The 23675-nt window shown below is 44.6% G+C and overlaps 1 protein-coding gene across 1 annotated transcript in view; it reads right to left on the bottom strand.

Annotated features, from left to right (window-relative positions):
* The window catches only part of fxr2 (FMR1 autosomal homolog 2), a 55509-nt gene that overhangs the window by 17740 nt on the left and 14094 nt on the right, over nt 1-23675 (bottom strand). Inside the window, exons 3-11 of the mRNA XM_062957366.1 lie at nt 17285-17378; nt 17113-17184; nt 13732-13880; nt 12728-12821; nt 10906-11022; nt 8936-9106; nt 6913-6991; nt 6528-6637; nt 993-1079 (exon numbers count right to left, since the gene is read on the bottom strand). Coding sequence (XP_062813436.1) covers nt 993-1079; nt 6528-6637; nt 6913-6991; nt 8936-9106; nt 10906-11022; nt 12728-12821; nt 13732-13880; nt 17113-17184; nt 17285-17378 — 973 coding nt within the window. The remainder of the gene's footprint in view (nt 1-992; nt 1080-6527; nt 6638-6912; nt 6992-8935; nt 9107-10905; nt 11023-12727; nt 12822-13731; nt 13881-17112; nt 17185-17284; nt 17379-23675) is intronic.

Raw genomic sequence — 23675 nt, 5'->3', positions numbered from 1 at the left:
CATAGAATCATAGAATCATAGAATAGTAGAGTTGGAAGAGACCTCATGGGCCATCCAGTCCAACCCCCTGCCAAGAAGCAGGAAATCGCATTCAAAGCACCCCCGAGAGATGGCCATCCAGCCTCTGCTTAAAAGCCTCCAAGGAAGGAGCCTCCACCACAGTCCGGGGGAGAGAGTTCCACTGCCGAACAGCCCTTCTCACAGTGAGGAAGTTCTTCCTGATGTTCAGGTGGAATCTCCTTTCCTGTAGTTTGAAGCCCTTGTTCCCTTGTGTCCTAGTCTGCAGGGCAGCAGAAAACAATCTTGCTCCCTCCTCCCTATGACTTCCCTTCACGTATTTGTACATGGCTATCATGTCTCCTCTCAGCCTTCTCTTCTGCAGGCTCAACATGCCCAGCTCTTTAAGCCGCTCCTCATAGGGCTTGTTCTCCAGACCCTTAATCATTTTAGTCGCCCTCCTCTGGACGCTTTCCAGCTTGTCAACATCTCCCTTCAACTGTGGTGCCCAGAATTGGACGCAGTATTCCAGGTGTGGTCTGACCAAGGCAGAATAGAATAAGGGGGAGCAGGACTTCCCTGGATCTAGACGCTATTCCCCTATTGATGCAGGACAGAATCCCGTTGGCTTTTTTAGCTGCCGCATCACATTGTTGGCTCATGTTTAACTTGTTGTCCACGAGGACTCCAAGGTCTTTTTCGCACACACTGCTGTCAAGCCATTTGTCATTTCCATTTTTCCTGCCGAAATGAAGTATCTTGCTTTTGTCCCTGTTGAACTTCATAATGAAACTTTATGTATATCCTGCCACCATCTCCCCACAGTAACTCGGGGTAGCTTACATGGCACAAAGCCTGACAACATAATTAAATAGAACAAACAACAACGCAAACACAATTTACTGTATAAAAGATAAAATCAGTAATACAATACAGAACAAGGATATTATAACAATAGTTAATAATAATAATAATAATAATAACAAAGGCCTCACCTGAAGGTAGGAGAGGTGATACTCCAGCAGGGCCTGGGCGTTGCTGATATTCTCTCGCGTTCCCACAAAGATGAAGGGGACCATCCCCTGCGGAAGGGAAAGACACATTGCCAATGGGAGCGGCAGCAGATAACATTCCTTCAGAAGTCACCACCAAAGCAGACATATTTAGAATAAACTGCCAACAAAACCTTCGTTGCGTGCAGATGAAACAACAGGCTGCTGCTCCTCATTCTCCCAAAACTGGAGGAGGAGCAAGTGCATAGGCACAGAGCTAGTTTGATGGAGAGGCCCAACGGCATTTGAATATGGTACAGTTAACATTTTATTTTATTTATTTGCAACATTTATATCCCGCCCTTCTCACCTCGAAAGGGACTCAGGGCGGCTTACAAGTTATATGTACATACATTATATTATATTATTAGTATGCCAGAATATAAGCATTATATATTACTATATTGTACTATACCACTATGCTGCAATAATATTAGTAACATTACATGTAATATAGAATATATAATTATAATAGTGTATTATTATACTGTAGTACATTATAATATTATTACTAATATTATAAGTACATACAATATATTATATTATTAGTATAGCACAATGTAAGCATTATATATTACTATGTTGTACTATACCACTATGCTGCAATAATATTAGTAATATTACATGAAATATATAATATACAATTATAATAGTGTATTATTATTATATTGTATTACATTTTAATATTACTAATATTATATGTACATACAACATATTATATTATTAGCATAGCACAATGTAAGCATTATATATTACTACTAGCTGTACCCGGCCACGCGTTGCTGTGGCGTAGTCCTTAGTGGGGTTTTCTTCGTGGCATGGAAGGTGGCCTAAAGAGGATTTCCCGTAGGTATGAAGCAGCCAGCCTTTGATGCTGCAAGGTTATTCAATGGTATTCAAGTTGGCCGATAATGGAGTCCCCTAGGCATGAAGCAGCCAGGCATTGATGCTGAAAGGCTATTCAATGGTATTGAAGTTGGGCAACAATGGAGTCCCCTAGGTATGAAGCAGCCAGCCTTTGATGCTGTAAGGCTATTCAATGGTATTGAAGTTGGGCAACAATGGAGTCCCCTAGGCATGAAGCAGCCAGGCATTGATGCTGCAAGGCTATTCAATGGTATCGAAGTTGGCCATCAATGGAGTCCCCTAGGCATGAAGCAGCCAGGCTTTGATGCTGCAAGGCTATTCAATGGTATTGAAGTTGGGCAACAATGGAGTCCCCTAGGTATGAAGCAGCCAGCCTTTGATGCTGCAAGGCTATTCAATGGTATTGAAGTTGGGCAACAATGGAGTCCCCTAGGTATGAAGCAGCCAGCCTTTGATGCTGCAAGGCTATTCAATGGTATTGAAGTTGGGCAACAATGGAGTCCCCTAGGTATGAAGCAGCCAGCCTTTGATGCTGCAAGGCTATTCAATGGTATTGAAGTTGGGCAACAATGGAGTCCCCTAGGCATGAAGCAGCCAGCCTTTGATGCTGCAAGGCTATTCAATGGTATTGAAGTTGGGCAACAATGGAGTCCCCTAGGCATGAAGCAGCCAGGCTTTGATGCTGCAAGGCTATTCAATGGTATTGAAGTTGGGCAACAATGGAGTCCCCTAGGTATGAAGCAGCCAGCCTTTGATGCTGCAAGGCTATTCAATGGTATTGAAGTTGGGCAACAATGGAGTCCCCTAGGCATGAAGCAGCCAGGCTTTGATGCTGCAAGGCTATTCAATGGTATTGAAGTTGGGCAACAATGGAGTCCCCTAGGCATGAAGCAGCCAGGCTTTGATGCTGCAAGGCTATTCAATGGTATTGAAGTTGGGCAACAATGGAGTCCCCTAGGCATGAAGCAGCCAGGCTTTGATGCTGCAAGGCTATTCAATGGTATTGAAGTTGGGCAACAATGGAGTCCCCTAGGTATGAAGCAGCCAGCCTTTGATGCTGCAAGGCTATTCAATTGTATTGAAGTTGGGCAACAATGGAGTCCCCTAGGTATGAAGCAGCCAGCCTTTGATGCTGCAAGGCTATTCAATGGTATTGAAGTTGGGCAACAATGGAGTCCCCTAGGTATGAAGCAGCCAGCCTTTGATGCTGCAAGGCTATTCAATGGTATTGAAGTTGGGCAACAATGGAGTCCCCTAGGCATGAAGCAGCCAGCCTTTGATGCTGCAAGGCTATTCAATGGTATTGAAGTTGGGCAACAATGGAGTCCCCTAGGTATGAAGCAGCCAGCCTTTGATGCTGCAAGGCTATTCAATGGTATTGAAGTTGGGCAACAATGGAGTCCCCTAGGCATGAAGCAGCCAGCCTTTGATGCTGCAAGGCTATTCAATGGTATTGAAGTTGGGCAACAATGGAGTCCCCTAGGCATGAAGCAGCCAGCCTTTGATGCTGCAAGGCTATTCAATGGTATTGAAGTTGGGCAACAATGGAGTCCCCTAGGCATGAAGCAGCCAGGCTTTGATGCTGCAAGGCTATTCAATGGTATTGAAGTTGGGCAACAATGGAGTCCCCTAGGTATGAAGCAGCCAGCCTTTGATGCTGCAAGGCTATTCAATGGTATTGAAGTTGGGCAACAATGGAGTCCCCTAGGTATGAAGCAGCCAGCCTTTGATGCTGCAAGGCTATTCAATGGTATTGAAGTTGGGCAACAATGGAGTCCCCTAGGTATGAAGCAGCCAGCCTTTGATGCTGCAAGGCTATTCAATGGTATTGAAGTTGGGCAACAATGGAGTCCCCTAGGCATGAAGCAGCCAGCCTTTGATGCTGCAAGGCTATTCAATGGTATTGAAGTTGGGCAACAATGGAGTCCCCTAGGCATGAAGCAGCCAGGCTTTGATGCTGCAAGGCTATTCAATGGTATTGAAGTTGGGCAACAATGGAGTCCCCTAGGTATGAAGCAGCCAGCCTTTGATGCTGCAAGGCTATTCAATGGTATTGAAGTTGGGCAACAATGGAGTCCCCTAGGCATGAAGCAGCCAGGCTTTGATGCTGCAAGGCTATTCAATGGTATTGAAGTTGGGCAACAATGGAGTCCCCTAGGCATGAAGCAGCCAGGCTTTGATGCTGCAAGGCTATTCAATGGTATTGAAGTTGGGCAACAATGGAGTCCCCTAGGCATGAAGCAGCCAGGCTTTGATGCTGCAAGGCTATTCAATGGTATTGAAGTTGGGCAACAATGGAGTCCCCTAGGTATGAAGCAGCCAGCCTTTGATGCTGCAAGGCTATTCAATTGTATTGAAGTTGGGCAACAATGGAGTCCCCTAGGTATGAAGCAGCCAGCCTTTGATGCTGCAAGGCTATTCAATGGTATTGAAGTTGGGCAACAATGGAGTCCCCTAGGTATGAAGCAGCCAGCCTTTGATGCTGCAAGGCTATTCAATGGTATTGAAGTTGGGCAACAATGGAGTCCCCTAGGCATGAAGCAGCCAGCCTTTGATGCTGCAAGGCTATTCAATGGTATTGAAGTTGGGCAACAATGGAGTCCCCTAGGTATGAAGCAGCCAGCCTTTGATGCTGCAAGGCTATTCAATGGTATTGAAGTTGGGCAACAATGGAGTCCCCTAGGCATGAAGCAGCCAGCCTTTGATGCTGCAAGGCTATTCAATGGTATTGAAGTTGGCCATCAATGGAGTCCCCTAGGTATGAAGCAGCCAGCCTTTGATGCTGCAAGGCTATTCAATGGTATTGAAGTTGGGCAACAATGGGGTCCCCTAGGCATGAAGCAGCCAGCCTTTGATGCTGCAAGGCTATTCAATGGTATTGAAGTTGGCCATCAATGGAGTCCCCTAGGCATGAAGCAGCCAGGCTTTGATGCTGCAAGGGTATTCAATGGTATTCAAGTTGGCCTGGAGGAGGTACCTGTGACTTCCTGGCGTTTTCTCTGAGTTGGGGAAGAAGCTGAGGAGGGTGCTCTGGTAAGAGATCATGATGATGGCGGGGAGTGAGGGGAAGGAGGCAGCCAGAAGGAGAAGCTGTGGCTCCGGCTCCCAGGGGGGCGGGGCTTGCGAGCAGGGCGCGCGCGGGGAACAGCCGTTGTCGGCAGGCCGGGGAGTGACGTCATGGGAGGAGGGGTAACAGAGAGAGGGGAAAGGCAAAGCTGGGCATTCCCTCTCCCGCCCTTGTTTTGGAGGAGTGTGGGGTGAGTGGGTCCTGTGGAGGTTCTGACCCGATGTTTTGTTGTTTCAACCTGGAGGCGTGGATAATGGATTCTGTTGTCAAATTCGGAGTTTGGAGGGTGTTTAGTTTTGTTGTTTTCCTCGGTGCCCGAATTCCATCACTCTTTTATATATAGAGATGTTCTACTATACCACTATGCAGCAATATTATTAGTAATATTACATGTAATATAATGTAATATTTTAAATTACATTTTATCAAAGTTTCAACTTCTTTTTCTTGATTTTGCATTTGTAAACCACTTGAGAGACCAGGACTGACTGGACTCTCACCCAAGCAGGAAGAAAAGCATCCCCAGGCTCCTGACTGATGGGTTTTTGAGTCTGGCCGCCAATCCTTTGCCCAGGGAACCAAAGGAAACGCACTTGAGACAGACAGAGAAGAGAAGGAAAGATGACACACACAGATATGTTATGTGACGGGAAGATGGGACTTGTTGACATCAGGGATGGCGAGAGACAGGACAACCCCTTCAAGAGGTGGGAAGGGCATGTCAGTGTTTTTGTTGTTATAGAGTGAAATGTTCAATCAATTGTTGCTGTTGGATTGTGTATGTGTGTTCCGGCAAGCATTCCAGCAGCCAAGGAGTTAATTACATGCCAGCCCTGATTGATTGCCGGAAGGGCCAATGGGTCAAGACTTCCGGTGTGAACGGAACATTTGTCATGAACTGTGGAATGTTGGGAGGCGCCTGCTAGCACTGATTACAGACTCGGCTTGCTGAGAGGACGTGCCATGCTTTGCCCTTGCCAAGGGAACATATGTCCTGACAGTGATGGTGTTTAGTATTGTATATAGTATTTAGTATTTATATACTAAATATTTATATTTAGTATATAAATATTTATATACTAAATATTTAGTATTTATATAGTATTTAGTATTGTATATAGGCCTGGGTTGTGGCGCAGGCTGGTGAGCAGCCAGCTGCAGCCAGCTGCAACAAATCACCCTGACCCTGAGTTCGAGGCCAGCTCGGAGCCTGTGTTTGTCTCTGTCTTTGTTCTATGTTAAGGCATTGAATGTTTGCCTTATATGTATAATGTGATCTGCCCTGAGTCCCCTTCGGGGTGAGAAGGGCGGAATATAAATATTATAAATAAATAATTAATAGTCTGTAAATAAACGTATAGTACCGCTGGGATCAGCAGATAATCTATGGCTGAGGTGACGTTTGTCGGTGCCACTTTGCCGATGCTTAAGTGGTCTGACTGGTGAGAAGAAGGTTAGACCTGACTCATCAATAGGTCAGGGCGATGGATTTCCCCTGACAGGGCAAAGACGGGTAAAAGGCTCCTCCCTCCGGCCCCACTGACCTCTTCCCGGGGGTTCTTCTTGTCGTTGTCGCCTTCCACTCGCACTCGGACCACCCCGGATTTGTCCACAATCTCCTGGATGACCTTGCCGTTCTTGCCGATGACCTTTCCTGTTGCAAAAAGCAAAGGAGGCAGCTGAGGAGGGTCATGCGCATGCCTCTAGAGCAGGCATGGGCCAACTTCGGCCCTCCCCCCATGTGTTTTGGACTGCAACTCCCACTATTCCTCACAGCCTCAGGCCCTTTCCTTTTGCCCCTCAGCCGCTTAAGCGGCTGAGGGGCAAAAGGAAGGGGCCTGAGGCTGTGAGGAATGGTGGGAGTTGCAGTCCACACTTTCTGAGGTGATGATGAGGGAAGGAAGGGAGATGCTCGGGGGCTTCACTCACCGACCAGGTTCCGGGGGACTTGGACAGAGTCTTCAGAGAATTCCAAGAAACTCCTGGCCTGTTTGCAGGCTTCCGGGGTCTGCAGGGAGCAGAAGGGCAAGGAATGGCGTAAGGTTGACTCTTAAAGGGGCAACAACTGGATCATGGAGCTGGAAGGAGGACCTCAAAGGCTGCCTGGTGCCAACTCTCTTCCATCAGCTCTGGGAATCCCTGAGCGGTGGCTTTCTCAACTTAAATGCTCAAAGGCCTCCAAGGAAGGAGTTGACCATCCAAGGCAGACACCCTGAATCCTGTCGTACATCTCTTACTGACAGGAAGTTCTCCCTAATGTTTACTCCCATCTCTTTCTTTGCAGCTTGTATCCATTGGTTCAAATTCTAATTCTGGAGCAGCTAATAATAATAATAATAATAATAATAATAATAATAATAATAATAATAATAATAATAAAGCAAGCGATTAGAACAAATGCAATTAAGGCCAAGATCGAAAAATCAGCTGATGGCCCAAAATGCAGATTGTGCAAGGAAACCGACAAAACCATTGATCATATCCTCAGCTGCTGTAAGAAAATTGCACAGACAGACTACAAACAGAGGCACAACTCTGTGGCCCAAATGATTCATTGGAACTTATGCCTCATGGACCACCTCCCAGCAGCAAAGAACTGGTGGGATCACAAACCTGCAAAAGTATTGGAAAATGAGCACGCAAAGATACTGTGGGACTTCCGAATCCAGACTGACAAAGTTCTGGAACACAACACACCAGACATCACAGTTGTGGAAAGGAAAAAGGTTTGGATCATTGATGTCGCCATCCCAGATGACAGTTGCATTGACGAAAAACAACAGGAAAAACTCAACCGCTATCAGGACCTCAAGATTGAACTTCAAAGACTCTGGCAGAAACCAGTGCAGGTGGTCCCGGTGGTGATGGGCACACTGGGTGCCGTGCCAAAATATCTCAGCTGGCATTTGGAAACAATAGACATTGACAAAATCACGATCTGCCAACTGCAAAAAGCCACCCTACTGGGATCTTTGCGCATCAACCGAAAATACATCACACAGTCCTAGACACTTGGGAAGTGTTCGACTTGTGATTTTGTGATATGAAATCCAGCATATACATCTCGTTTGCTGTGTCATAATAAAATAATAATAATAAAAATTTATTTATACCCTGCCACCATCTCCCCATGGGGACTTGGGGCAGTTCACACTGTTACAAAAGTAACACAAATATATTAGCATAATATACAAAGGTTAAAACACAATAAGGTAACAAAACAAAAGTTAATACAACAGTAATAATATCAAACAATCACCAATACAATTCAGTCAAACTAATTGTATTGGTGGCTAAGAACCAGTTCCATAGAATCATAGATGGAAGAGACCACATGGGTCATCTAGTCCAACCCTCTCTCATGCAGGAAAAACACCATCAAAGTACCCTTGACAGATGGCCACCCAGCCTCCGTTTCAAAGTCTCCACTACACTCCGAGGCAGAGAGTTCCACTGCTGAAAAGCTCTTACAGTCTGAGTCCTAGTCTCCAGGGCAGCGGAAAGGAAACCTGCTCTCTCTTCCTTGTGACATCATTTCACCTAATTGTACATGGCTCTCATGTCTCCTCTCAACCTTCTCTTCTGCAGGCGAAACACCTGATAATATCCCTTCAGATCTGTCATTTCCCAGTCTTTGCACTGCAGGTGGGCTGTGTGGGAGAGCCTTCTCCAGGTATCCGCTTCCCTTCTGCTTGCTCTTTACCCCTTCTTTGATTATTTCTACATAGCGGAATGGAGTTACACTTCACCTAACTCTATCATTCATTGCCCTCTCACCCCTCAGTCAATGCCTGCCTCCTCTCTGCAGCCAGAATGTCCGAGACCCAGAGCCCCAGCTGCAGGCAGACCACTGGAGCCACACAACCGTTGGATAGGACTGGCTTCTCGGTGCCACCCAGCTGCCCCAAATAGAGGGAATGCTAACTTTCTCTCAGGGACCTTTGGGCCTTACCTCTCCATAGATGCGGAAGGTGCAGGTCTCCTCGTCCAACTCGATGGCGGTGACCCCGAGGACTTTGCGGGCCTGCTGGATGTTGGCCCCGTGGGTGCCGATGGCCAGGCCCATCAGGTCCTCGCGCACCGTGAACTCCTCCTGGTAGGCCGACGCCAGCTGCTTACTTGTCTGGGAGAAGTAAGAGGCACGGTGATACAGGGAGAACACAGAGACCTACCCTCTTGCAAGGATACCTTAGGCACACCTTCCCCATCATCCACAGCCTCCGAGAGGAAGGCAGTCCACGCCTGGAGGACTGGCAACAAGGCCAAGCAGCTTGCTTTCAGGGACCCTTCCTTAAAAGGTTTCTGGGGACAGTGCAAATCTAACTGGGCCTGATTTGGCTGGTGCTGTATTTGGAACCCACAGAATACAGCCTTGAAACTCAAAGGTCTGTTGCATCGGATAAACGCTGGGCAGGCTCCAATATTTCATTCCAGAGCACGCTCTGGACAGTTTCAGAATGCCATCCATCATTTTTTAATAATAATAATAATAATAATAATAATAATAATAATAATCTTTATTCTTATACCCCACCTAATCTCCCCAAAGGGACTCGGGACGGCTTACACAGGGACAAGCCTGAACAACAACATAACATTAAAAGGTAAAGGTTTCCCCAGACATTAAGTCCAGTCATATCTGACTCTGGGGGTTGGTGCTCATCTCCATTTCTAAGACAAAGAGCCGCCGTTGTCCGTAGACACCTCCAAGGTCATGTGGCCACTGGCATGACTGCATGGAGTGCCGTTACCTTCCCGCCGGAGCGGTACCTATTGATCTACTCACACTGGCATGTTTTCGAACTGCTAGGTTGGCAGAAGCTGGAGCTAACAGCGGGCGCTCACGCCGCTCCCGGGGGTTGAACCTGGGACCTTTCGGTCTGCAAGTTCAGCAGCTCAGCGCTTTAACACACTTCGCCACCGGGGCTCCTTACATGTATAAAATTTAACAGCAATTTAAAACATTCCAACAATAAACAAAAATGACATAACAAGACAATTACTTTAAAAGCCTGAGCATCAATTTTGCACACGGTAAAAGGTGACTAGTGCAGAGCTCAAGGGTCTATAGATAAAATCAGAGTGAAAAAAGGAGGAATACGGGGACGGCTTCCATTAAAGTGCTATAATATATAACTGGGCCCAGGCTGTGGCACAGGCGGGAGAGCAAGCCAGCTGCAATTAACGGCAATGAATCACTCTGACCAGGAGGTCATGAGTTCGAGGCCCGCTCGGAGCCTATGTTTGTTTGTCTTTGTCCTATGTTAAAAGGCATTGAATGTTTGCCTAATATGTGTAATGTGATCTGCCCTGAGTCCCCTTCGGGGTGAGAAGGGCGGAATATAAATGCTGTAAATAAATAAATAATATATGGGATAAGGAACAGTAATAAGGTGTCAGACGATTTTGTAAACATAACCAATAACAGTATGAAGACAAGTCTGAAGGGCCTATTCATTCAAACACCAGTGTGGCGTTAGGCCAGTGTGGTCCAATCTGAGGCCCGCGGGCCGCATGCAGCCCACCAATTCATTTTGGTTGGCTCTTGCCCTTCTTACTGGAAAAATATTTTAATTTAATATTTGGAAAAAAAATTTTTTACCCGTCTTACTGCTTTAGGTTTTTAAGAAACACTTTCTTTCCGGAATGTCTCTGACCCTCACATTCCTATACTAAAGTTTGATTGGCTCCACACAGATTAAGGTCATGCATCGGCAAACCTCGGCCCTCTGGGTGCTTTGAACTTCAACTCCCACAATTCCTAACAGTTCAAAACACCCGGAGGGCCGAAAATAAGCTCTTGCATCTCCTCCGTAGCTCATCTCCTCTATCATGTCTCTCTGGACTGGCCTGGAGTCCTAGCAATCCTGCTTTCCAGGATCCTCGTAGGGAACTCCTGGGCCCACTCTGTGCTATTCTTACCTCCAAGTGCTTGTTGGCTTCCTCATTCCGGGACATCAGCATCAGCTTGGTCCGGATGCTGCGCAGATGCATGTCTCCCAAGAGAGATGCCCTCTTGACCGTGGACTCGTTTGTGGACTGCAATAAAAACAGCAAAACGGTACTAAGATGCCTGTGCTTTAGGAGCAAAACAAAAGGGGAAGCGAGCACACAACACTGAGGTATTCTGCAAAGGAAAAATATGGCCGCAGATATTGGCAAGCACACAGACTCTTGAGCAGGGGTCCCCAAACTACGGCCTGGGGGCTACATGTGGCCCATCGAAGCTATTTATCTGGCCCCAGGGCAGCGGCTCCCTCCTCCTCCACCAAGGAAGGCACGTGCAGCGTGAAGGAGAAAGAGGGAAAGGTACGTGCCTTGCCTTCCTCCCTTGCCCGGTGTGCGCTTTCCAAAGCTTTGCTTGTATTTATCATGGTATTTTAATTATTATTTAATTGATAATTAATTATTAAGGGGTGCTTTGCTAGTGCTTTTGGTGCACAAAGGAAGAGGCCCAAGGGGTCTCCTTCCAACCCTTCTTCTTCTTCTTCTTCTTCTTCTTCTTCTTATTATTATTATTATTATTATTATTATTATTTTATTATTATGACACAGCAAACAAGATAGATATGCTGGATTTCGTATCACAAAATCACAAGTCGAACACTTCCCAAGTGTCTAGGACTGTGTGATGTATTTTCGGATGATGTGCGCAGATCCCAGTCAGGTGGCCTTTTGCAGTTGGCAGATCGTAATTTTGTCAATGTCTATTGTTTCCAAATGCCGGCTGAGATCTTTTGGCACGGCACCCAATGTGCCCATCACCACCGGGACCACCTGCACTGGTTTCTGCCAGAGTCTTTGCAGGGATGGCGACATCAATGATCCAAACCTTGTTCTTTTCCACAACTGTGATGTCTGGTGTGTTGTGCTCCAGAACTTTGTCAGTCTGGATTCGGAAGTCCCACAGTATCTTTGCATGTTCATTTTCCAAGACTTTTGCAGGTTTGTGATCTCACCAGTTCTTTGCTGCTGGGAGGTAGTACTTGAGGCATAAGTTCCAGTGAATCATTTGGGCCACATAGTTGTGCCTCTGTTTGTAGTCTGTCTGTGCGATTTTCTTACAACAGCTGAGGATATGATCCATGGTTTTGTCAGCTTCCTTGCACAGTCTGCATTTTGGGTTATTATTATTATTATTATTATTATTATTATTATTATTATTATTATTATTATTAACATTGAGGCTGGGTGGCCACCTGTCAGGGGTGCTTTGCTTGTGCTTTTGGTGCACAAAAGGCAGAAGGGGGTTGGACTAAATAGCCCAAGGGGTCTCTTCCAAGCCTTTTTATTATTTTTAGGATGATTATTATTAACATTGAGGCGGTATTTGTTCCCGTTTTGTTTGTTTACTTCAAAATAAGATATGTGCAGTGTGCATAGGAATTTGTTCATCGTTTTTTTTAAAAAAACTATAGTCCAGCCCTCCAACGGTTTGAGGGACTGTGAATTGGCCCCCTGTTTTAAAAAGTTTGGGGACCCCTGCTCTTGAGAATATGAAAAGCCCACAAAGGAGTTGAAAAACAACTGCGGGATTTTCAAGTGGGTTCTGCTGTTCCAAGTGACCATTAAACTGCCATTTGGGATTTATTCGCTAGAGGGGGGCAAAGAGCGACACTTCCCAAGCAGCCCTTGCATAGAGGAAAAAAAGGAAAAAACTTTCTATCAGTCTCTCTCACTTTTTCAATTTGCACACACAGATCTGCACAGAGACATTCTCCCAAGAGGAGAGATGGACGCTTACCAGGATGATGAGCTCGCTGTTGGTGGGGCTGAGGAAGATGCAGTTGGCGCCTACGGCTTTCTTGAATTCTTTGTGCACATTTTCATTTGAGCAGCTGCAGAGAAGAAACGGGGAGAGCATAAGCCATTTACAGGCATGGGCAAACTTGGGCCTTCTAAGTGTTTTGGACTTCAATTCCCACAATTCCTAACAGCCGGAGTTGAAGTCCAAAATACCTGGAAAGCAAACTTTGCATTCTCTGGGGCTGACACACAGCAAATAAAAAAATAGCTGCAAGTAAGATGCTGTATATACTCGAGTAAAAGCCAACCTGAATATAAACCGAGGCACCTAATTTTACCACAAAAAAACTAGGAAACCTTGACTCCAGTATAAGCCGAGGGTGGTAAATTTCAGAAATAAAAACAGATACCAATAAAATAACATTAATTGAGGCATCAGTAGGTTAAATGTTTTTGAATATTTACATAAAGCTCAACTCTGATCAAATCATTATTCTCATCTTCTTCAATGTAAATGTGCTTATGTAGCCTTATTAATAATAATAACAGAGTAAAATAATACATGTAATAATAATACATACATACAGGAAAATAATACATGTAATAATAGAGTAAACGAATACATGCAATAATAATAAGATCAGAGTGAAATAATAAATGTATTAATAATAATAAAAATAGAGTAAAATAAATGTAATAGCAGCAACAATAGAGAAAATAATAAATGTAATACCAATAATAATAGAGAAAAATAATAAATGTAGCATATATTCTCGAGTATAAGCTGAGCCAAATATAAGCCAACCAGGACCCTCACCCGAATATAAGCCGATAAGATCAGAGTGAAATAATAAATGTATTAATAATAATAATAATAAAAATAGAGTAAAATAAATGTAATAATACCAATAATAATAGAGAAACTATTCTATGATTTTGTGACTCGGTCCTGTCAGAATCATGGCGCAGGGATCCCATGGAGTCCTGCAAGGAAACACTCACGCCTCTTTGAGGTCTTCCGGCACAGCGATGGTGACTTTGAAGAAGCTGCACTTGGTGGCCACTTTGCAGGGGTTGACGGGCCGCAGCCGCTCCAGCGTGACAATTTCGTTGTAGACGGCGTCGCAAGCGGCATATTCGATGACGTAGAACTGGGAGGGAGAGAGAGAGAGAGGGGCTCAGAACCAGCTCAAGACCCTTGGGAAGCTCCAAAGGTGGGCATTTGCAGGGAAAGAAGATATTACACCCAAAAGATCACAAGAGGAGCAGGAAAGGAAGCTGCTATGATTATTATTATTATTGTTATTGTTTATTTATCTCCTCCTTTTTCTCTCCACGAGGAGACTCAAAGTGGCTAACATAGGAAACAGCTCCTGCCTTTGGCAGGGAAGCTTCTAGCATGTTCTTCCTAGGCACTGGGAAGAAATCTCCCAAGAGAGCAGCTGCCTTCATTTCCTCCCCCTGTTTCAGAAATGCAGGATGCCATAGCTTCCCTACCCACCTCCCTACCCACTATGTATTGTAGCATCTGATACACCTAGCACTTTATAGCCGTCACTTCAATGCCGAATCCCGGTCATTATACCTAGATTTCTTGATGGAGCTTTGTCATTAGTTTTAAATCTTTGTTATATGACTATATGTCTTATGCATTTATGCTTATGTGGTATTGTGTTTTAATTGCTGTATGGTTTTAATGTGTTGTATTGGAAACCGCTCTGACTCCCTCGAGGAGATAGGGCAGTACATAAATAAAGTTTTATTATATTAGTATTATAACTATCACCCACCATACAGTTCTGTTTTGGGTTGGAGCTACACTGCCATATGATGAACTGCAGTATATGGTCACTGTAGTCCCAAATGCTTTTATAAAGTACCGTCTATACTCGCATATAAGCCGATCAGAATATAAGCTAAGGCACCTAATTTTACCACAAAAAACTGGGAAAACATTGACTCAAGTATAAGCCGAGTGTGGTAAATTTCGGAATTAAAAATAGATACCAATAAAATTACATTAATTGAGGCACTGGTAGGTTAAATGTTTCTGAATATTTACACAAAACTGTAATTTAAGATAAAACTGTCCAACTCTGATTAAATCATCACTCTCATCTTCTTCAATGTAAATGTGCTTATGTATCCTTTTAATAATAATAGAGTAAAATTAATAAATGTAATAATAATAATAATACAAGAAAATAATACATATAATAATAATAAGATCAGAGTGAAAAAATAAATGTATTATTAATTATAAATAGAATAAAATAATAAATGTAATAATACCAATAATAGAGAAAAATAATAAACGTTCCATATATACTTGAGCACAAGCCAAATATAAGCCAACCAGGACCCTCACCTGAGTTTAAGCTGAGGGGGGCTTTTTCAGTCCTAATAAAGGGCTGAAAAACTAGGCTTATACTCGAGTATATGCAGTAATTGTCATGTTATGACATTTTGTTTAGTGTTGCTATGTTTAAAATTACTGTTAAATTCTGTGTATGTAATGTCATGCTATGTTGTTATACGGGCTTGTCCCTGAGTAAGCCGCCCCGAACCCCTTTGGGAAGATGGTGGCAGGATATAAGAATAAAGATTATATTATTATTATTACTGGTATCAAGATTTGTAAATTGCCTGGCATTGCTTAAGTGATAGCAGGGTTAATACCTCAGGCCTTACCACATGTGAAAATAACTAACTGTAATTAGAGTGTGGAGGCTAATGCAATGGGGGAGATATACAAGTTGTGTTCTCCCTAATGAGGGTTGATGAGGGACAGATGTTGGCTGTTGGAGAGAGAGAAACTGTAACGTTTGTGTATCTTGTACATCCTGTATAGATTGCTGCAACTAAAGAACAGAAAAGCCTTCCTGCATATTTTCTTGGAAAGAACAACTGTGTCTATGTGTCCTTGTTGCTGCAGAAGTCCACTACGCCTATCTCTGGGTATCTGGTTCTGCAAGTGGAGTTTATTAGAGTCCCTTCTACACAATCAGTTGTTCTATTATTGCATAAGACTTCTAACAATAGGGATTTATAGACACAGGGTCTACTCCCATCCCAATTTGCACTTCCAAGAATTTGCAGCACTTTATCAGTCACCTCGTGTTTACAATATTTATATGGTGCACCTTACCCAGTCTACTTTTACAACCTCTCCATTTTAATCCATGTTTTTATTAGTTTTTGTCATTTATTTTTATTGAGTAATGTTTAAATTTTTATAATTGTACATGTCTCTTGTCTATTGTTATGTTTTATATTGTTACTATTTTTATTCGGGCTTGGCCCCATGTAAGCCGCCCTGAGTCCCCTTTGGGGAGATAGAGGCGGGGTATAAAAATAAAGTTATTATTATAATTATTACAATTATTATTTACACTGAGCATATAATACTGGGTTGTTGTATGTTTTCCGGGCTGTCTGGCCATGTTCCAGAAGTATTCTCTCCTGACGTATCGCCCACATCTATGGCAGGCATCCTCAGAAGTTGTGAGGTAACCCCTGAGGATGTCAGCCATAGATGTGGGCAAAACGTCAGGAGAGAATACTTCTGGAACATGGGCAGACAGCCCGGAAAACACACAACCCTGTGATTTATTTATTTTATTTATTTACAGTATTTATATTCCGCCCTTCTTTCTCACCCCAAAGGGGACTCAGGGCGGATCACATTATATACATATTGGGCAAACATTCATTGCCCATATACACATAGAACCGAGACAGAGACAGACGCAGAGGCAATTTAACCTTCTCCTGAGGGGATGTTCAATTTTGACTCAAAAACGCAGGTGTCTTTTTTTTACATTTCTCTGATGTTCAGTTCTGGCCACAGCGGGGAGCAGCTGCTTCATCATCCACTGTGACAGCACTTCCTCATTCCAATGTTGTAAATTAGTTAAATCTGCCTCCCCACTTTTATAAGTGGTACCTTATTTCCTACTTGACCGATGCAACTATCTTTCGGGTTGCTAGATCAGCAACGAGCAGGAGCTATTTTTTATTTTTTTTATTGACGGGTGCTCACCCCGCCATGGGTTGGCCTCGAACTCATGATCTCATGGTCAGAGTGATTTATTGCAGCAGGCTGCTCACCAGCCTGTGCCACAGCCTGGCTATGAAAGCCTTCGACAACACACTGAACATATAATACAGTTCAAACTGCATCACGCGGCAACTTTTGAAGGATGTAACGAGATGCTCTCATGCTCAGGGACTGAGTCCGTGGTTCCCAAACCTTGTCTCTCGAGATGTTTTGGACATCATCTCCCACAAAGTCTGGGAACTATAGGATTGCATGAATGAAAGTCCTAACTCCCTTACAGTTTGTGGCTTGGCTCATTCGACAGACTCCATGTCGAAACTTACATCTCCTTTCATCATCCGGACCCTGGCCAGCCACCAGCCGCAGGGCTCCTGTTCGTTGGCGCGGGAATAGACCTGAAGGAGGGGAAAAGCATATTTACGTTTGCCGGGTTTCGGGGCCCAAGGGTCTCCCGCCTCCCTCTTAGGGCAAAGGGACCCCGATCCAGTGGCTCACCTCCACCTCATCACCTTCCGAGATCTCCTTGCTGTAGTCCGCGGGCGGAGGGAGCCGGACATCCCCAAAAGGGATCTGCCTCTCGGGCTGCCAGCTAAGAAAGGTAGAGAGAGATTCCAGGTGAGACAAGGAGGACAGGTAGGTACAAGACAGCATGAGCAAACTTGGATTTTGGACTTCAACTCCCACCATTCCTAACAGCCTCAGGCCCTTTCCTTTTCCCCCTTGGCCGCTTAACGCAAAAGATGTCTGGATGCTCTTGCTTTTGGGGGGCAGGGGAGATATATGCATGCAGATATGTGGCTTTTGGAGAGGACTGGGCACAGAAATCAATCCACTTGTCCACACCTGCTTTAATACCATATCAGACCAGCTTCGCCTTATGTTTTCCTATATTTTCCATTATTGTCTTTGGATATGAAAATCATTTCAAATTAAAATCATTTAAAAGTTTAGCCATAATGATAATGATTGATGATGATGATGATGCAGCAAAGTAATATTCTTGGCATCACAAGACTTATCAATATCAATATGATGCTATATCTATATATATAAAGGAGTAACAGTGTCCGTTCCTCCCACTAAACAACAAAAGTACAAGCCCCAGAACCTAGAAATTTGGCAACACAACCCACCATCCTTGCCCCTAGGTTCTGACAAGAAAAAGAAAAGAAAATAAAGTCCTAATTAGAGGGAGAGAAATAATTGTTTTTATCCAATTGCTGCCACTTAGAAGGCTAAGCTCCGCCCACTTGGTCTCCTAGCAACCCACTCAGCCCAGTTTTAATAAAAGAATAAAAAATAAAATAAATACAAATAATACAATAAAAAATAATGAAAAACACTATAATAATTAAGAACACTAAAAATTAATACAATAAAATACTATAATAAAATACCTAAAAATAATACAACAAAATAATAAAATACAATAAATAAAAAAGATAAGTTGCAATAAAATTAATTAAAAAATATAAATAACATCAATTAAAAATTCCACAACAACTTTTAACCAATACCACCACCACTATGCCACAGCAACGCGTGGCCGGGTACAGCTAGTACTGTATATTCTCGAATATTCGCCAAGGCAGCAAATTTTACCACAGAAAACTGGGGAAACTTATTAACTCGAGTAGAAGCCGAGGGTGGGAAATGCAGCAGCTACTGGTAAATTTCAAAACTAAAAATAGATATCAATAAAATCAAATTATTTGAGGCATCAGTAGGTTAAATGTTTTTGAATATATACCATATTTCAAAGGGCCTGAGGCTGTTAGGAATGGTGGGAGTAGAAGTCCAAAACACCTAGAGGGCCCAAGTTTGCTCATGCAGGTTCCCCTTCATTGGAAGTTTTTTGAAATCAAGGGTTGGGTGGCCATGCCTTCAGGGACTTGAGTGGCGGATTCCTCCCTCCTTCCGTCCCTCCCGGTGACAGAGGCTGGAAAGAATGCCAGGCCCCCAGCTCCACAGGACCACAAGCACCGTCCAACGTGAAAAGCGATAAGGTTCTCTCGCTCTCATTGTAACTTAGCAAGCCAAAGATAACTTGGGGCATGAATTCCGCCCGGGCCAAGCTCAAGTGGTTCACTGTGTCAGATTTGACTGATATATCCTCCCTTTCAGAACGAAATCGACTTGCTAGCTGAATTGATTTGAGTCTATACCACAAATAATCAAAACAGAAGACATATGTTTGTTATTCACAGCCCGTGAGTTCAAGCCTGCCATAGATGTGGGTGAAACGCCAGGAGGGAATGCTTCTATATTAGACCTCACAACCTCTGAGTATGCCTGCCATAGATGTGGGCGAAACGTTAGGAGAGAATGCTTTTATATTACGCCTCGCAACCTCTGAGGATACCTGCCATAGATGGGGGCAAAACGTCAGGAGAGAATGCTTCTATATGATACCTCACAACCTCTGAGGATGCCTGCCACAGATGTAGGAGAAACGTCAGGAGAGAATGCTTCTATATTATGCCTCACCACCTCTGAGGATGCCTGCCACAGATGTGGCCGAAACGTCAGGAGACAATGTTTCTATATTACGTCTCGCAACCTCTGAGGATGCCTGCCACAGATGTGGGCGAAACGTCAGGAGAGAATGCTTCTGGAACACGGCCCGAAAAACACACAACAACCCTGTGATCCTGGCCATGAAAACCTTCAACAACACACCAAAAGGAGGCTTGGTTTGAAGTTTTGGTAGACAGCGGCCCCCTCCCTCCCTCCCTCCCTCCCTCCCAGTCCAGGGAGACTCTGAGGAACTGGCCATGGTGCTGCAAGGCAGCCTTATTAACAGTAGAGGAATGAGCTGGGATTTGCATGCGCCTGCTGTGGGACGGGGACAACAGACAGGAAGCCAGACACAGCCTTTGGCCCACTGCCAGGCTCTCATCTCTTTCATCTCTCTCTTTCTCTCTCGGTTTCTTCTTCTGAACCCCAAGCTCCTCTGCTGTGAGTAAATGGTGAGCAATAGCACGGAAGCCGGCCCCAGCCTCCATCCTTGGCGGTGGCTCGGAGCCAGGCCGGCTTCAGTCTCCTGGGCAGCTGCTCCAGAGAGACACATGTCGGCCACTCTGTCCGGGAGTGACCTTTGAGAGCAGACTGACTCCCTCCCTTCGGGCTCACTCCCGGCCTGCTGTTGGGAACACACAATCACAGGCTTGGAAGAGAACCCCTGGGGTCATCCAGCCCAACCCCCTTCTGCCATCTAAGCCCTCCTGAGAGACGGCCATTCTAACTCTGGTTAAAACCCTCCAGAGAAGGAGAGACCACTGGCTTCCCAGGGAGCAGCTCTTACCATCAGGAAGCTCTTCCCAATGTTGAGGTGGAATCTCTTTTCCTGCAATTTGAATCCATGGCTCCATTGTGTCCCAGTCTCTAGAGCAACAGGGCATACGCCTGTCCCTTCCTCAACATTTCAATACAGCTCTCATGTCCCCTTCTCTCATGTCCCTAAGCATCCACAGTTCCCGAATCTGCTCCTCAGAGGCACTCATGACTTCCAGACCACAATAGAAGGGAGATGTTGACTCTTAAGCTGGGATGTGTCCAGAGAAGAGCGACTAAAACCATCAAGGGCCTGGAGAACAAGCCCTATGAGGAGCGGCTTAAAGACCACAATAGAAGGGAGATGTTGACTCTTAAGCTGGGATGTGTCCAGAGAAGAGCGACTAAAACCATCAAGGGCCTGGAGAACAAGCCCTATGAGGAGCGGCTTAAAGACCACAATAGAAGGGAGATGTTGACTCTTAAGCTGGGATGTGTCCAGAGAAGAGCGACTAAAACCATCAAGGGCCTGGAGAACAAGCCCTATGAGGAGCGGCTTAAAGACCACAATAGAAGGGAGATGACTCTTAAGCTGGGATGTGTCCACAGAAGAGCGACTAAAACCATCAAGGGCCTGGAGAACAAGCCCTATGAGGAGCGGCTTAAAGACCACAATAGAAGGGAGATGACTCTTAAGCTGGGATGTGTCCACAGAAGAGCGACTAAAACCATCAAGGGCCTGGAGAACAAGCCCTATGAGGAGCGGCTTAAAGACCACAATAGAAGGGAGATGACTCTTAAGCTGGGATGTGTCCACAGAAGAGCAACTAAAACCATCAAGGGCCTGGAGAACAAGGCCTATGAGGAGCGGCTTAAAGACCTCAATAGAAGGGAGATGTTGACTCTTAAGCTGGGATGTGTCTAGAGAAGGGAGACTAAAACCATCAAGGGTCTGGAGAACAAGCCCTATGAGGAGTGGCTTAATGAGCTGGGAATGTTTAGCCTGCAGAAAAGAAGGCTGAGAGGAGACCTGAGGAGGGCCAGGGATCAAGATGAGAGGGGAAGGATGTCACAGGGAGGAGGGAGCAAGTCTTGGAGACTATTTATTCATTTATTTATTACATTTATATCCTGCTCTTCTCCCCCGAAGGCGACTCAGAGCAGCTTACAAATCCAATGAAGATACAACATATTATTAGGTAAAGGTAAAGGTTTCCCCTGACGTTAAGTCTAGTCGTGACTGACTGTGGGGGTTGGTGCTCATCTCCATTTCTAAGCCGAAGAGCCGGCGTTGTCTGTAGACATCTCCAGGTCATGTGGCCGGCATGACTACATGGAGCGCCGTTACCTTCCCACTGGAGCAGTACCTATTGATCTACTCACATTGGCATGTTTTCGAACTGCTAGGTTGGCAGAAGCTGGGGCTAACAGCAGGCGCTCATTCCGCTCCTGGGATTTGAACCTGGGACCTTTTGGTCTGCAAGTTCAGCAGCTCAGTGCTTTAACACACTGTGCCACCAGGGGCCCCTCTACTATATTATTAGCATAGCATTAAATTACAGTAGAGTCTCACTTATCCAAGCCTCACTTATCCAAGTCTCTGGATAATCCAAGCCATTTTTGTAGTCAATATTTTCAATATATCTGATATTTTGGTGCTAAATTCGTAAATACAGTAATTACAACATAACATTACTGCGTATTGAACTACTTTTTCTGTCAAATTTGTTGTATAACATGATGTTTTGGTGCTTAATTTGTAAAATCATAACCTAATTTGATGTTTAATAGGCTTTTCCTTAATCTCTCCTTATTATCCAAGATATTCGCTTATCCAAGCTACTGCCGTCCCGTTTAGCTTGGATAAGTGAGACTCTACTGTACTATATTGTACTACAGTAGAGTTTCACTAATCCAAGCCTCGCTTATCCAAGCCTCTGGATAATCCAAGCCATTTTTTTAGTCAATGTTTTCAATATATTGTGATATTTTGGTGCTAAATTCGTAAATACAGTAATTACAACATAACATTACTGCCTATTGAACTACTTTTTCTGTCAAATTTGTTGTATAACATGAAGTTTTGGTGCTTAATTTGTAAAATCATAACCTAATTTGATGTTTAATAGGCTTTTCCTTAATCCCTCCTTATTATCCAAGATATTCGCTTATCCAAGGTTCTGCCGGCCCATTTAGCTTGGATAAGTGAGACTCTACTGTATATCATTATATGGTAATATTAGTAATATTACATTTAATATATAATATATAATTAATATTATTATATTGTATTATTAGTAGTATAATATTGTATTCCATTATATTATTATTATTAGGACTAGGACGCAATGCAACAATGGCTTCAAATGACAGGAAAAGAGATTTCACCTGAACGTGAGGAAGAACTTCCTAACTGTGAGAGCTGTTCAGCAGTGGAACTCTCTGCCACGGAGTGTGGTGGAAGCTCCTTCTTTAGAGGCTTTTAAGCAGAGGCTGGATGGCCATCTGCCAGGGGTGCTTTGAATGTGATTTTCCTGCTTCTTGGCAGGGGGTTGGACTTGATGGCCCGTGAGGTCTCTTCCAACTTTGTGATTCTATGACCCATTGGGCCACCCTTCTCTGGACACCCCCAGCTTGTCCCTCTCCTTCTTTCCTGCCTCGAGGCCTCCGTCCCCAACTCCCACCCAAACTATCCATCTTTTCCGAAGCAGCAGTTCAGGGGCAGAAGCTCCCAAGGGGCTCAGGCAAGGGATATGGCAGTCATGTTAAACATTTGAAATTCTAGGATTGTATGATTCTAGGTCTGTTCAGAGAGTGACAGAGGCACAGCTCCAGCCCGACTCGGGCATGATGCTCGCAGCATCACAGACGTTTCCTCCAGTGCTGTGTCATTGTAGGAATGTAGGATTTGGGGGGGAGGGAGCCGCTAATGGAGTGTGGTGACACAGCCTCTTCTTCCGCGAGATCCTTTGCAGACAGAGTCAAGGGAGGGAGGCGGCTGAGCCATTGAAGCAGAGAACAATCCCTTCCAGGTCTGGCTTCAAAAACATGGGTCAGGCTGACTGTAAAGGGCTGAAGAGGGGTGAGGATTGGGCCAGAGAGCTCAAGAGCCATGTCTCAGGGAGAAGCAATGGAAGATAGATGGGTGCCAGGACAAAGGAAACACTCTCAATGACCGGAGAGCTCAGGAACCCTCACAACTGTCCTAAGAGCCAGGTAATGCTGAGGCTACAACACCCAGGAAGCAGGAGGGTCCAGCATTTGGGAGGAGACAGAAGAAGTGCAAGCAACTCTGCTAGGACACCACAAGCTTCTTCCAGATCCTTCGGAATCAGCCTTGATTGGGAGAAACAAGATTGACGTGGGATTAAATCCAGGCTCCAGCAGCACCAAGGGAGCAGTAGTTCAGGGCAGCCCAGTCTCTGCTCTTGGGAGGATTTGGGGAAGTGAAGAATAATGTAATAATACAGTAGGGTCTCACTTATCCAACATTCTGGATTATCCAACGCAGCCTGCCTTTTAGTAGTCAATGTTTTTGTAGTCAATCTTTTCAATACATTGTGATGTTTTGGTGCTAAATTCGTAAATACACTAACATTACTGTGTATCGAAC

Source organism: Anolis carolinensis, chromosome 6 (genome assembly GCF_035594765.1).
Source record: "Anolis carolinensis isolate JA03-04 chromosome 6, rAnoCar3.1.pri, whole genome shotgun sequence".
NCBI classification, from domain to species: domain Eukaryota; kingdom Metazoa; phylum Chordata; class Lepidosauria; order Squamata; family Dactyloidae; genus Anolis; species Anolis carolinensis.
This window is presented reverse-complemented; position numbering and strand designations above follow the sequence as displayed.